The sequence below is a fragment of the Gopherus flavomarginatus genome, chromosome 2 (genome assembly GCF_025201925.1).
Source record: "Gopherus flavomarginatus isolate rGopFla2 chromosome 2, rGopFla2.mat.asm, whole genome shotgun sequence".
In the NCBI taxonomy this organism is placed as follows: domain Eukaryota; kingdom Metazoa; phylum Chordata; order Testudines; family Testudinidae; genus Gopherus; species Gopherus flavomarginatus.
The window spans coordinates 98,970,532-98,983,537 of record NC_066618.1 but is presented as its reverse complement, the minus strand read 5'-3'; the positions used below and the strand labels follow the sequence as shown (position 1 = coordinate 98,983,537).

The following is a 13,006-nucleotide window of genomic DNA, read 5'->3' as shown; positions in this document are numbered from 1 at the left end:
ATGGACTAAATTCTAAAAGAACTCTCTGGAACTACAAAGCTCACCATCTCTGCTATATATCTAAACCTCAAGAATTGAACCTATATCTGTATGTTGTGACAAAGTTCCTCCTCTACCGTGATGTGTCTTGTGCTTATTGGCAGATTTGCTCACCTCAGTGATCCTCCCCACAGTCTGGATCAACTCCTCCTGTGTCTGATCAGGAGTTAGGAGGTGTGAGGGGAACCCGGGCCCACCCTCTACTCCGGGTTCCAGCCAAGGGCCCTGTGGATTGCAGCTATCTGTAGTGCCTCTTGGAACAGCTGCATAACAGCTACAACTCCCTGGGCTACTTCCCCATGGCCTCCTCCAAACACCTTCTTTATCCTCACCACAGGACCTTCCTCCTGGTGTCTGATAACGCTTGTACTCCTTAGTCCTCCAGCAGCACACCCTCTCACTCTCAGCTCCTTGTGCCTCTTGCTCCCAGCTCCTCACACACACTTCCTCTCCTCTGGCTCCTCCCGGCCTGACTGGAGTGAGCTCCTTTTTAAACTCAGGTGCCCTGATTAACCTGCCTTGATTGGCTGCAGGTGTTCTAATCAGCTTGTCTGCCTGAATTGGTTCTAGCAGGTTCCTGATTACTCTAGTACAGCCCCTGCTCTGGTCACTCAGGGAACAGAAACCTAGTCATCCAGTGACCAGTATATTTGCCCTCTACCGGACTCCTGTACCCCATTGGCCTGGATCTGTCACAATGTATATTGATCTTTTTACCATACTCTCTCTCTTTTCTTTAATAAATTTTAGTTTAGTTATTAAGAATTGGCTGTAAGCATGTGTTTGGGTAAGATCTTGAATATTCATTAACTTGGGAGGTAATGTGTCCGATCCTTTGGAATTGGTAGAATCTTTTCTTTAATATGATGAATAAGATTTTCATTAATCCTCATCATATTTGAGCTGGGTACTACATGGAGGCCTGAGGCTTGGTTACTTTAAGGGAACTGTTTTGTTGACTTCTGAGTAACCAGTGAGGTAATAAAGCAGGTGTTTTGTGCTGATTTGGTAAATCTAAATATTAAAATATCCATCAGCTTTTGGGATTGTCTGCCCCATTCTTTACAGTTCACCCTAATTGAGTGACCTCAGCTGGCTCCCCTGGGCCTCCGATCACACAGTTACTTAACTTAAAGCATATAGGTACTTTTAGTTGGGACTACTTGTGTTTGACAAAGAGGAATTATTGACTTGTTTAAAGTTAAGCATATGCTTCAAGTGCTGAGCTGAATCGGAACCTTAACTGGTGAAAGTCCTGGTTTGTTCTTCAAAAACTTGATTGGGGCATAGGAGACAAATGGGAGTGGCATCTTATGATGAAGATAGGGGATTCATCTGCCATCCTGATGAGCTACCATAGGGGATCCGCAATAGAAAATATTAACCTTTGCTTTAGAGCTTGTGTAGACACAGAAGTTGTACCAGTTGAACTTAAAATGGTTTTGATTGTATATCAGTTTAAAACTGATCATACGTGTTTAGCATGCCTACCAGTAAATTTACTGACATAAAGTGTAGATGACATAAGATTTAAGTCAGGTGTAGACCAAAATGAGTATTCATATCCCCTATTGCTCTGTTTTAACTAAATTGATATGAAGTCACATCTATATTAATACCAGGACAACTTTGTGCATAGACCAGGCTTTCAGCAAAAGACTTGTGTTAGCAGCATTTATTATTGCTATCATGGTGTTGAAGCTCACTAAGTCTCTTCTAAACTTCTTCTCGTTGTAATTATCTTGATTTTTAGCTCCCCAGTAGGTATGCGTGAGGCTGCTAGAATGGATAATCACCAGTTTCAGTTGCTTCCCCACATGAATTGAATGTCGTACTTTCCCTAGAAACATAAAGCCAGGTTTGCACAGCAAACTGCATTCCCTGGGGCTCATAGGGGCACAGAAGTATCAGAGTGGGGATTTCCCCACCTCTCTCCTTGAGGGGCAGCTTTAACTTCCCCCCAGAAGCTCTGCCAGTGGCAACTGTCTAGGAGATGTGCTGAATCAGTGCCCCTTCAATCCAACCAGGCTCCCTCAGGAGAGAGCTGTAGGCAGCTTGCAGCACTGTGCTCCCATTCCTGGTAGACGTTCCACTCCCACGGGCTTGTGGCCCAGGTTCTGTCAGCAGCACTTGGGCAGTGAATCAGAAAAAGTCTTCTCTCTTCCAGAAATGTAAATCGGACAGTGCTGGGCAGAGCAGCTTCTATTCTGTCCAGATTAAATGTTGTTATTCTGATACACTGGATTAGATCATGTTTGCTTCCAGAGTGACAGCATGTCGCATAAAACTTCACAGAGCTAATGGAGTGTAGCACAGCTTATCAGAGCTTTAAAGACAATGTATGTTGTTTGGTTGGCCCTGGTTGGAGTCATAAGGGATCTGGGCTGTTTCCCACTGCTTTGAAGCTCCATGTTTCCACCTCTGCTCTGCTGCTGCAGAATGACTTGAGATGAAATTCCTATATCCTTCCTTAATTGGCCTAGGGTGGGGCTACTGTGTAGTGATGTGAAATGCATCCTGTCCCTGACAACCAGTTATGTCACCTTCTTCAGCATTCACCCAATTCTGCATGGCCTGGGGAGCAAGAAACTGGGAACCAAAAATCCATCCTTGGTCTTATACATGGAGTTTGTCATGTCTCTGGTGCTAGCCCTGTGGGAAATTGATTTCCATGGAAATTGTGCTAGTCTCTCATGAGAGAAGGTGTAGGGAGGCGCCCTGGCTCCCCGCCGTGCCTGAGAGGGACGAGCCAGAACAGGTGCCTCAGTGGGCGGAGCCACAGTCACCTGTCCCCCCTCTCCCCCCCCCCCCCGGAAGTCAAGGGGCAGAACAGAAAGTATAAAAGCCTGGCCTCAGCGCTCAGTTGGCCACAGGCTACTGGAGAAGACAGACGCTGGTGCCCGAGCTTCCACTGGGCCCAGCCTGCCCCATGCTCACTACCCGGAGGAGCGCTGGCCTGACCTGCCTCGGGCCCGGTACCCGGAGGAACCCTGGCCTGAGCTTCCCCATGCACAGTATCCAGAGGAGCTGCCTGAGCTTCCCCGTGCCCGGTATCCAGAGGAGCTGCCTGAGCTTCCCTATGCCCGATATCCTGAGGAACCCATGGTCTGGGACCCGCCGGACGACACCGGCGAAGGACAGGTACCTAGAGAGGGAGAGATCGGAAGTGGCCCGGTAGAAGCCGACCCCAGTCTGGCTCCAGGGGACCCTGAACCAATGTCAGTGTGTTGTGGCCAGGATTCCCCACTGACTGCAGCGAACCCTTGCTGCTGCTAGGGCCCCGGGCTGGGACGCAGTGGAGTGGGAGGGCCTGCGTCCCCCCTACCACCCTTCTGAGGGTGGCAGACTCCCCCTCCCCCTGGCCTGAGGAGGCCTTTTGTGCTGTTTAACTCGCTGTTCAGTCCCTGCTTGAGGGTCTGACCCTTACCTGTGTTTGTTGCCCCGCCCTGCCCAAGGGCCTGGGCTTATATACTGTTGGCTTGTTGCTCAGCCCCTGCTGAAAGGCCTGAGCTTGAACTGCGTGCTGCCCCGCCCTGCCCAAGGGCCTGGGCTTATATACTGTTAACTTGTTGCTCAGCCCCTGCTGAAAGGCCTCAGCCTAACTACTTGTTGCCCCGCCCTACCCAAGGGCCTGGGCTATAGACTTTGTATGCGCTCAGCCCTGCTGGAAGGCCTGAGCTGTGAGCTGCTTACTGCCCTGCCCCACCCAAGGGCCGGGCTTATGTACTGTGTTGCTCATCCCTGCTGAACGGTCTGAGCCCAAACTGCTTAGAGACTCTGTACTTGCTCAGCCCTTGCTGAAGGGCCCTGAGCCCAAACTGCTTGTTGCCCTGCCCCTGCTCCAGGGCCGGGCTTATCGGCCCTGTGTCAGCTTAGCCCCTGCTGAAGGGCTAGGACTCAGAATTGCTTAGAGACTGTTTGTTTGCTTGGCCCTTCTGAAGGGTCTGGACCCTGCACAGACTGCTGTCTGTAGGGAGGTGCCTTGGCTCCCCGCCGCACCTGAGAGGGACGAGCCCCAGCACCGGACCCTTACAGAAGGATTTGAGGTTGAGTAGAGATTGAGCAAGCCTAAAGGCTTGTCTACAAGAGGAAAGCATTACTGGTTATACAGATGTAATTATATCCATATAACTCCCCATTTGGACACACTTATTCCAGAGTAAGAGTGGTTTAGCTTAAACCCCTTCCAAAATATCATAGGTAAACTGAAAAATGGTATGCAAAGGAATAAGTATCCAAGTGAGGGTTATAGCAGTAAAACTACATAGGTTTAAATTCGCACTTTACAGTATGCTGGCATAGACGAGCCCTTAATAATGTGAAATGGTTCTGTCAGTTTTTGTCTCCACCTTGTAGAGTTGTTTTCTTTTTCAGTTTTAATTGGTTATTTATAATGTGCTCATCACTAGTACGTGAGAACACTTTATGGAATTACAAGATATGTAAACCATACACAAACCCTGAAGAATCTTTGGTATTCTTGTTTTCAATCCTACCTCTCCATGAGCACATCTTAAAGGATTGATTTCCACAAGATAATACTTTTATGGAAATCTCACAGCTGAAAAGGCCATCAGATGGTAACTTTTATCCTGATCACACTTGGAAGAAGTTGTTTGTCTATAAATCAGAATAAAAACAAGGTAGTGACTGGCCAGGTGCTGGCTATGGTCCATTACTTACAATCCTTCACAAAGAATGATGGACTAATTCAGAAATGTGAAGTAGGAAAATTCCTTTTGTATGCAGAAGCTAAGTGGATCACACTGCTGCTAGCAGCAATCTCTCTTTAGTATGCTGAAGAACGTGTTCACCTTTCAGGAGACCTTTTATCACTGTGAGGGCTTGGCCCAAAATTCTTTATACAAACGAAAGACCTTATCAGCAATGTATGTTGAATCATATCAAGATCAGGCAGGACTCTAGTACTCATTTCATGTTATTTCAGTGCCAATCAGCCATCTGTGCCACGTTCAGCACCATCATAATTTGAGCCTCACCGTCTACAGCATATTTTCAGTCCCTAGTGCATAAATGCAGGGGTAATTTTGCTCCAGAGTATTACATTGGCAAAATAATTAGCAAATTTAATTGGTTATGGGCCTGATCCAAAACCCACTAAAGTCAGTGAGGCAATGGAAAAAAATAGTGCGATCAAGTGATTAAAAATGGATCCTAATGCATATGCACAAGGATGCCAAATAATTCTGACATTTCTTAACTTTTGAGTGCTTGACTGCAATCTGAACTACATTCTTTTAACATAGGTTTTTAGAGGGGCTGGGGGGTGTAAAATATGTATTTATTTAGCTCAGAAGGAAAATATTTATTTGCGCTTGTGTGTGGAAAATGCCAGAGAACAGTGTGCTAATGATTCATTTAATCATCTCCAGGATGTGAATGATATCAAAATTAATCATAGAGAAGAACTAATCAGTATTTTAACCATCCTCCCACAACTTTCTATTTTAATGTCAATGCCAACTAAATTTTGAAAACAGAAGTTTTCACTTATCAGTTACCCATGACCAAAATGTTCAAAGTTGTGTCTAAAGTTAGGCACCTAAATCGAGATTTCCAAAGGAGCTGAGCATCCTCAACTAGAGCTAAGGAGAAATTTTTGGACAAAGTGTTACTTTTTTGTTGGAAAATACAGATTCATCAAAACCAAAATGTGTTGTGCAAACATACTAGTTTGGACTAAATTTTTATTGGGAAAGTTTTTTGAGGTCCAGGATCAACTTTCTGGTCAGAGAGAGAGAGACCTACCCCAGTATAGCCAGTATGTGTCGGGTTGTGGTGTGACACAAAGGCTCCATGACAAAAGGTCCCCTGTTCTTTGCAAATAACTCACCTCAGACCCAACAAACTCACTAGAGCAAGGACGTCTTATGGGATATTTATCCATAAAGACTAATATGTAAGGTATCTACAGAAAGCTCATGGCTTGTCAAGTCTCATAATCATTGCAAGATGTATGTATGGGTAACATTTAAGGATTAACATGTTTACATTGAATATATACTTTGTGGACTTAGAGTAAAAATTAGTCACCAGAAGTAATGGATCTCAGAGATGTCCCATTCAAGCAAGAGGGACCCCTCCCTTGCCACCCTTCCCTAGCCTTCCCCAGCCAGCCAATAATTTAATACAAGGTTCTGTTGTTTGCCCTGGCCACATCCCAGAACCATCAACAGAAAGCCATCAAAGACAATTGAAAACGACTGTTTCATTATAATAGAGGGAAAGGCACTCTATATCCATTCATGGAGGAAACACCCTAAAAAGTGGAGTGGGGAAGATCCTGGTTCTTGTGAAACCGCCCAACTCTGCAACTTTGGGCAGAAACCTATTTTATTAGATTGGAAAGGTAGTTATAGATAAGTGTAGACCCAGGTTCACATTTTATGATTGTGTTGCAACCAGTTGTTTCCATCACTTTGTCTCACTTGCGGTCAAATTTTAATTCTTTTTCAAATAAACCTACTTGGTTTTATTGTAAGTGCTCACAAGTGCTGTGTAGTTTACAGAAGTAGTGGTTTAAGTAAAACTGGCATATATTGCAGCTTGCGGTGCAGTGTATCTGGAATTTCTGTGAGTAGCCAGTGTCAGGGGCTGGATTCCACAGGGGAACAATTCAAAGGGATGCGCCTACTGCTAATCTGTAAGGTAAAGTTAGGGCACTGAGATAGCCCAGAGGAGAGTGCTTGAGTGGCTGAAGGCTCTTGGTGTGAGGGAGCTGACGCCCTGGGTACGTCTACACTACAGGATTATTCCGATTTTACATAAACTGGTTTTGTAAAACAGATTGTATAAAGTCGAGTGCATGCGGCCACAGTAGGCGCATTAATTCGGCGGTGTGTGTCCATGGTCCGAGGCTAGCATCGATTTCCGGAGCGTTGCACTGTGGGTAGCTATTCTGTAGCTATCCCACAGTTCCCGCAGTCTCCCCTGCCCCTTGGAATTCTGGATTGAGATCCCAGTGCCTGATGGGGCAAAAATCATTGTCGCGGGTGGTTCTGGGTACAGCCTCACCCCTCCCTCCCTGAAAGCAGCAGACAACCATTTCGCACCTTTTTTCCTGGGTGAACTGTGCAGACACCATACCATGGCAAGCATGGACCCTGCTCAGATCAATACCGCAATCATGGGCGTTGTAAACACCTCGCACATTCTCGTGCAGTCTATGCTGAACCAGGACCTGCAAAGCCAGGCGAGGAAGAGGAGACGGCTACGGCAGAGTGGCGACGAGAGTGATGAGGACATGGACACAGAATTCTCTCAAACTGCGGGCCCCTGCACTTTGGAGATCCTGCTGGTAATGGGGAAGGTTCTAGCTATTGAACGCCGATTTTGGGCCCGGGAAACAAGCACAGACTGGTGGGACCGCATAGTTTTGCAGGTGTGGGACGATTCGCAGTGGCTGCGAAACTTTCGCATGCATAAGGGCACTTTCATGGAACTTTGTGACTTGCTTTCCCCTGCCCGAAAACGCCATAATACCAAGATGAGAGCAGCCCTCACAGTTGAGAAGCGAGTGGCAATAGCCTTCTGGAAGCTTGCAATGCCAGACAGTTACCGATCAGTTGGGAATCAATTTGGAGTGGGAAAATCTACTGTGGGGGCTGCTGTGATGCAAGTAGCCAAAGCAATCATTAAGCTGCTGCTACGAAAGGTTGTGACTCTGGGAAACGTGCAGGTCATAGTGGATGGCTTTGCAGCAATCAGATTCCCTAACTGTAGGGGGGCGATAGATGGAACCCATATCCCTATCTTGGCACCAGAGCACCAGGGCACACACTACATAAACCGCAAGGGGTACTTTTCAATGGTGCTGCAAGCACTGGTGGATCACAAGGGGCGTTTCACCAACATCCACATGGGATGGCCAGGAAGGGTTCATGACACTCGTGTCTTCAGGAACACTAGTCTCTTTAAACAGCTGCAGCAAGGGAATTACTTCCCAGACCAGAAAATAACAGTTGGGGATGTTGAAATGCCTGTAGTTATCCTGGGGGACCCAGCCTACCCCTTGATGCCATGGCTCATGAAGCCATACACAGGCAGCCTGGACAGTAGTCAGGAGTTGTTCAATTACAGGCTGAGCAAGTGCAGAATGGTGGTAGAATGTGCATTTGGCCGTTTAAAGGCGCGCTGGCGCACATTACTGACTCGCTCAGACCTCAGCTAAACCGATGTCCCCTTTGTTATTGCTGCTTGCTGTGTGCTCCACAATCTGTGTGAGAGTAAGGGGGAGACCTTTATGGTGGGGTGGGGGCTGAGGCAAATCACCTGGCCGCTGATTACGCGCAGCCAGACACCAGGGCGATTAAAAGAGCATACCAGGAAGCGGTGCGCATCAGAGAAGCTTTGAAAACGAGTTTCATCACGGGCCAGGGTACGGTGTAACTGTTGTGTTTGTTTCCACTTGATGAACCCCTCCCTTGATTGACTCATTTCCTGTAAGCAACCCACCCTCCCCCTTCGATTACAGCTTGCTTAAGGAAATAAAGTCACTATCGTTTAAAAATCATGATTCTTTATTTAAAAGTCATTATAAAAAGAGGGATAGAAATGACAAGGTATCCCGGGTGTGGTTTGGGAGGAGGATAGGAGGGAAGGAAAAGGCTACTAAAAACATTTCAATGTAATGACAGCCTTTTGGTTGGGCTATCCACAGGGGTGGAGTGGGCGGGTACACGAAGCCTTCCCCCACACTTTCTTACACGTCTGGGTGAGGAAGATATGGAACATGGTGAGTGGTGAGGGTGGTTACACAGTGGCTGCAGCGGCACTCTGTGACCCCGCTGCTCTTCCTGAAGCTGCACCAGACCTCGGAGGATATCAGTTTGATCATGCAGCAGCCCTAGCGTTGCATCCCGCCACCGCTGATCTTCCTGCCTACACCTCTTATCTTCCTGGCGCCACCTCTCATCTCGAGCGTCCCTCCTGTCTCACGTTCACTGGCATCTTTCCTGTAACTTGATACCACGTCCTTCCACTCATTCAGATGAGCTCTTTCATTGCGGGTCACTTCCATGATTTCCGAGAACATTTCGTCTCGCGTCTTCTTTTTCCTCCGCCTTATCTGAGATAGTCTTCAGGATGGAGTAGGGAGACTTGAAAAATGTGCAGCTGCATGAGGGAGGGGAAAAAAGGGAGAGAAGTATTTAAAAAGATACATTTTACAGAACAATGCTTATACTCTTTCACAGTGAACAACACTATTAACCTTACATAGCACATGTGATTTCACTACAAGGTCGCATTTTGCATCTTAATATTGAGTGCCTGTGGCTCTGGTGTTACAGATCTCACAAGCGCAGGCCCGGGCATCAGAATTCAGCTTGGATGCGGCCATAGTAAGCCATTGTCTTTCGGCTTCTGCAGCCTTCATATACACAGTGCCCTCCTTTCCCAAAAACCAAGCAAATCCCGTTCAGTGATGCTTCTTTCCTGTTAACATGCAACAGCAGAAGCCACACACCCGCCCTCCAATTCTGTGGGATGATCGCTTTACCCTTCCCCCCACCACATGGCTGGTATCATGGAAGATCACTGCTAATCACCCCCCCTTCCCCCCACCACCACCACGTGACTGGTATCAGGGAAGATCCCTGATAGCCAAATGTGAAAAAGCTCAGCACTATTTCCCTCCCCCCGCTTGGCTACATGCAAGGAAGGATTTCTTTTAAGCAACAGGCAAACAGCCCAGTAGGAATGGCCATCTCTGTCCCATTACTTAAATCCCTGAATTTCAACCAGGTTACCATGAACGATATCACTCTCCTGAGGATAACACAGCGAGATAAAGAACGGATGTTTCTTGAATGCCAGCAATCACCGGGACCGTACGCAGCTATGCTTTGTCATGCAATGATACTCGATTACTTGCTACATGCATGGCATGGTAAAGCGTCCTACCATGGTGGACGGAACAAGGCTGCCTTGCCCAGAAACCTTCTGCAAAGGCTTTTGGAGTACCTCCAGGAGCGCTTCATGGAGATGTCCCTAGAGGATTTCCGCTGCATCCCAAGCCCTCATGGCAAATCAATCATTAAAAAACACTTGCTTTTAAACCATGTTTTATATTTACAAAGATACACTCATCAGAGGTTGCTTCCATGGCTTCACTGTCTGGGCTAGTGGCTTGGGAGGGCTGGGAGGGTAAAAAGCTCCTGGCTGGGAGGGCTGGGTCACAAAAAGCTCCTGGCTGTTGGGGCTAACGGAGTGCTGTGTGCTCTCTGCAAGGTCGTCTTCCTCTTCCTCCTCCTCCTCCTCATCTTCCCCCTCCGCAGAATCCTCAGCCATGGTTGAGATTACAACCTCCACCTCAGAATCCACAGACAGGGGTGGGGTAGTGGTGGTGCAGTCCCCTAAAATTGCATGCAGCTCAGCGTAGAAGTGGCATGTTTTCGGCCCTGACCTGGACCTTCCGTTTGCTTCTTTGGTTTTCTGGTAGGCTTGACTGAGCTCCTTAACTTTCACTCTGCACTGCACTGAGTCCCTGGTGTGGCCTTTTTCCATCATAGCCTTGGAAATTTTTTCAAATATTTTTTCATTTCATCTTTTGTAACAGAGTTCTGTTAGCACAGAATCCTCTCTCCATATAGCGATCAGATCCTGTACCTCCCGTGCGGTCCATGCTGGAGCTCTTTTTCTATTCTCAGGAGACTGCATTGCTACTTGTGCTGATGAGCTCTGTGTGGTCACCTGTGCTGATCAGAGCTCCACGCTGGCCAAACAGGAAATGAAATTCAAAAGTTCGCGGGGCTTTTCCTGTCTACCTGGCCAGTGCATCCGAGTTCAGATTGCTGTCCAGAGCGGTCACAGTGGTGCACTGTGGGATACCGCCTGGAGGCCAATACCGTCGATTTGCGGCCACACTAACCCTAATCCGATATGGTAATACCAATTTTAGCGCTACTCCTCTCGTCGGGGAGGAGTACAGAAACCGATTTAAAGAGCCCTTTATATCGATATAAAGGGCCTCGTAGTGTGGACGGGTGCAGCGTTAAATCGGTTTAACGCTGCTAAAATCAGTTTAAACGCGTAGTGTAGACCAGGCCCCAGATACCACAAGAAAGATTTCCTCTCACTGGAGACAGGGAGTAACACGGTGACTCATAGCCCTAGGTGCCCCAAATACCCTCACACCTGATGGTTAGGGCACTCACTTGGGATATTGGAAATGCAAATGCAAGTCCCTGATCTGAATCAGGCAAAGCAGGGACTTGAAGCAATGACTCCCACTTTCCAGGTGAGTGCCCTAATCACTGAGTATTGGCTGTTTTGAGGTAGGGCGGTCTCACAATCTCTCTTTTGTTTTGCCAAAAAAATTCAAAAGGTCTCTGGTGCAGAAAGGATTTTTTTCCAAATATTTGCAAGATGAGAAAAGTGTGACTCATATTTAAGCTGTTATAATTTACTATTTATTATTTGACTATTTCTGTTGCAATAGTGCGTGGGAACCACAACAAGGCATAAACAAATATTTTTATGAGGCACTGTACAAATACAGACCCTGCCCAAGGGAGCTCTCATCTAGGATTTAGATATGTAACTTGTGAATAAACCGACAATAAAAGTGGGGAGGACATGCTAACAGTGGAGACAGGTGGATTTGCGTAAATCAGTTGTCAAAGATCTCAGTCGTCACAGTAAGTGCCCTTGTTCTCCTGGAACCATAGCGTTTCTGAGAGGCATATCACTTAATAATGTGCATGAAAGATGAATGAGAGATTCAACTGTTAGAAAAGGACAAAATGCAATTAGCTATAAATGTAAATATATGGTTATGTAAATGTGTCTATATATACTCTCTCTCACAGACACACACACACACACACATATTTTATAGAGAGAGATATATAGGACTTCTGTTTTTTCATATTTTGGGTTTTATTTTTAGCAATTTTTGAGTTTTTAGTAATTCCCCCAAATTGGAGGAGTTAGTTTCCTTTGTAAATACAGTAGCATATACTGTAATGAATAATCTCTTCGTAACTGTTTCCTAAGGTGCTTTAATGGAGTACTGTTTCACGCAGCACTACATGAAAGCCCACTAGGGAACCTTGAGTAGTATGCACCATCAGGGTCTACATGGACCAGTTAATGTACAACACAGTAGTGCGCATTAGAAATCCCACCCCCGTAGTCTACATTGCACTTCTGTGTACACAAGTCCTTATATACAAGTAACATTTTCTAGTGTTTTTCTGGTGTGTATTGGATAAACATTTCTTTTTTTTTTTGTATTTTTTTTTTGTGTTTATTGCTTAAAACCTAAAATAAGAAGTACTATTAATACATAACTAAGACCACTGCCAGCTCTCTGATTAGAGGGATGGCACAGGCTAGAATTTCATTCTATTCATTCTGCCAGGGCAGAAAGACTGTTTCACCATCTCTTCAACTTCACATTTTAAGATAATCTGTTATGCGCCATTTGTTTGGTGTATGAAATATAATAATAATTACTAAAATTCATTCATGTCGGAGGTTCATGCTGTCATAAGTGGATGTACATTTCTCTGTGACTTTTGCAGTACCAATTAGAGATGTCAAATATTTGCAATACTGCTCATCAGCTTTATGGCACAAAATTAATATTTGTGTCCTGATTCTTTCATGACTTCACATACGTGCATAAATATGTTGAGTTTCTGTAGAATGGAAGAAAGAGAGCTAGAGTATTTTCTGTTGAATCACCTACTGACTTTCCTAATCATGGTGCATTGCCTCAGTGGGCTCCTGGAACAGACTAATGGCTAGCACTTGGGGACAAAGCTTCAAAGGGCTTTGTAGTGAAGTGAGACTCACCGGTGTGGCACCTCCTGATGGTCGTCTTGGGAATTAGCTCGATTCCAGCCCGGACCACCCTCTGCAGACTGGTGTCTTGCCTGTCTTAGGGCCCCCATGTCCCTCTCGGACCCTGCTGCCCTTTCCTCAGGGTTCTGCCCCCAGC

General features: G+C 46.2%; 1 protein-coding gene across 3 annotated transcripts in view; it reads left to right on the top strand.

Moving 5' to 3' along the window:
* TPK1 (thiamin pyrophosphokinase 1) overlaps positions 1-13,006 on the top strand; it is a 497,034-nt gene that overhangs the window by 437,165 nt on the left and 46,863 nt on the right. Inside the window, exon 9 of one of the 3 annotated variants that reach the window (XM_050937808.1) lies at positions 7,223-7,515. The exons of the other annotated variants lie outside the window; for them this stretch is intronic. Within the exon in view, the coding sequence (XP_050793765.1) occupies positions 7,223-7,296 (74 nt within the window). The 3' untranslated portion in view covers positions 7,297-7,515. Of the gene's footprint in view, positions 1-7,222; positions 7,516-13,006 lie in introns of those variants that run through there. 3 annotated transcript variants of the gene reach the window in all.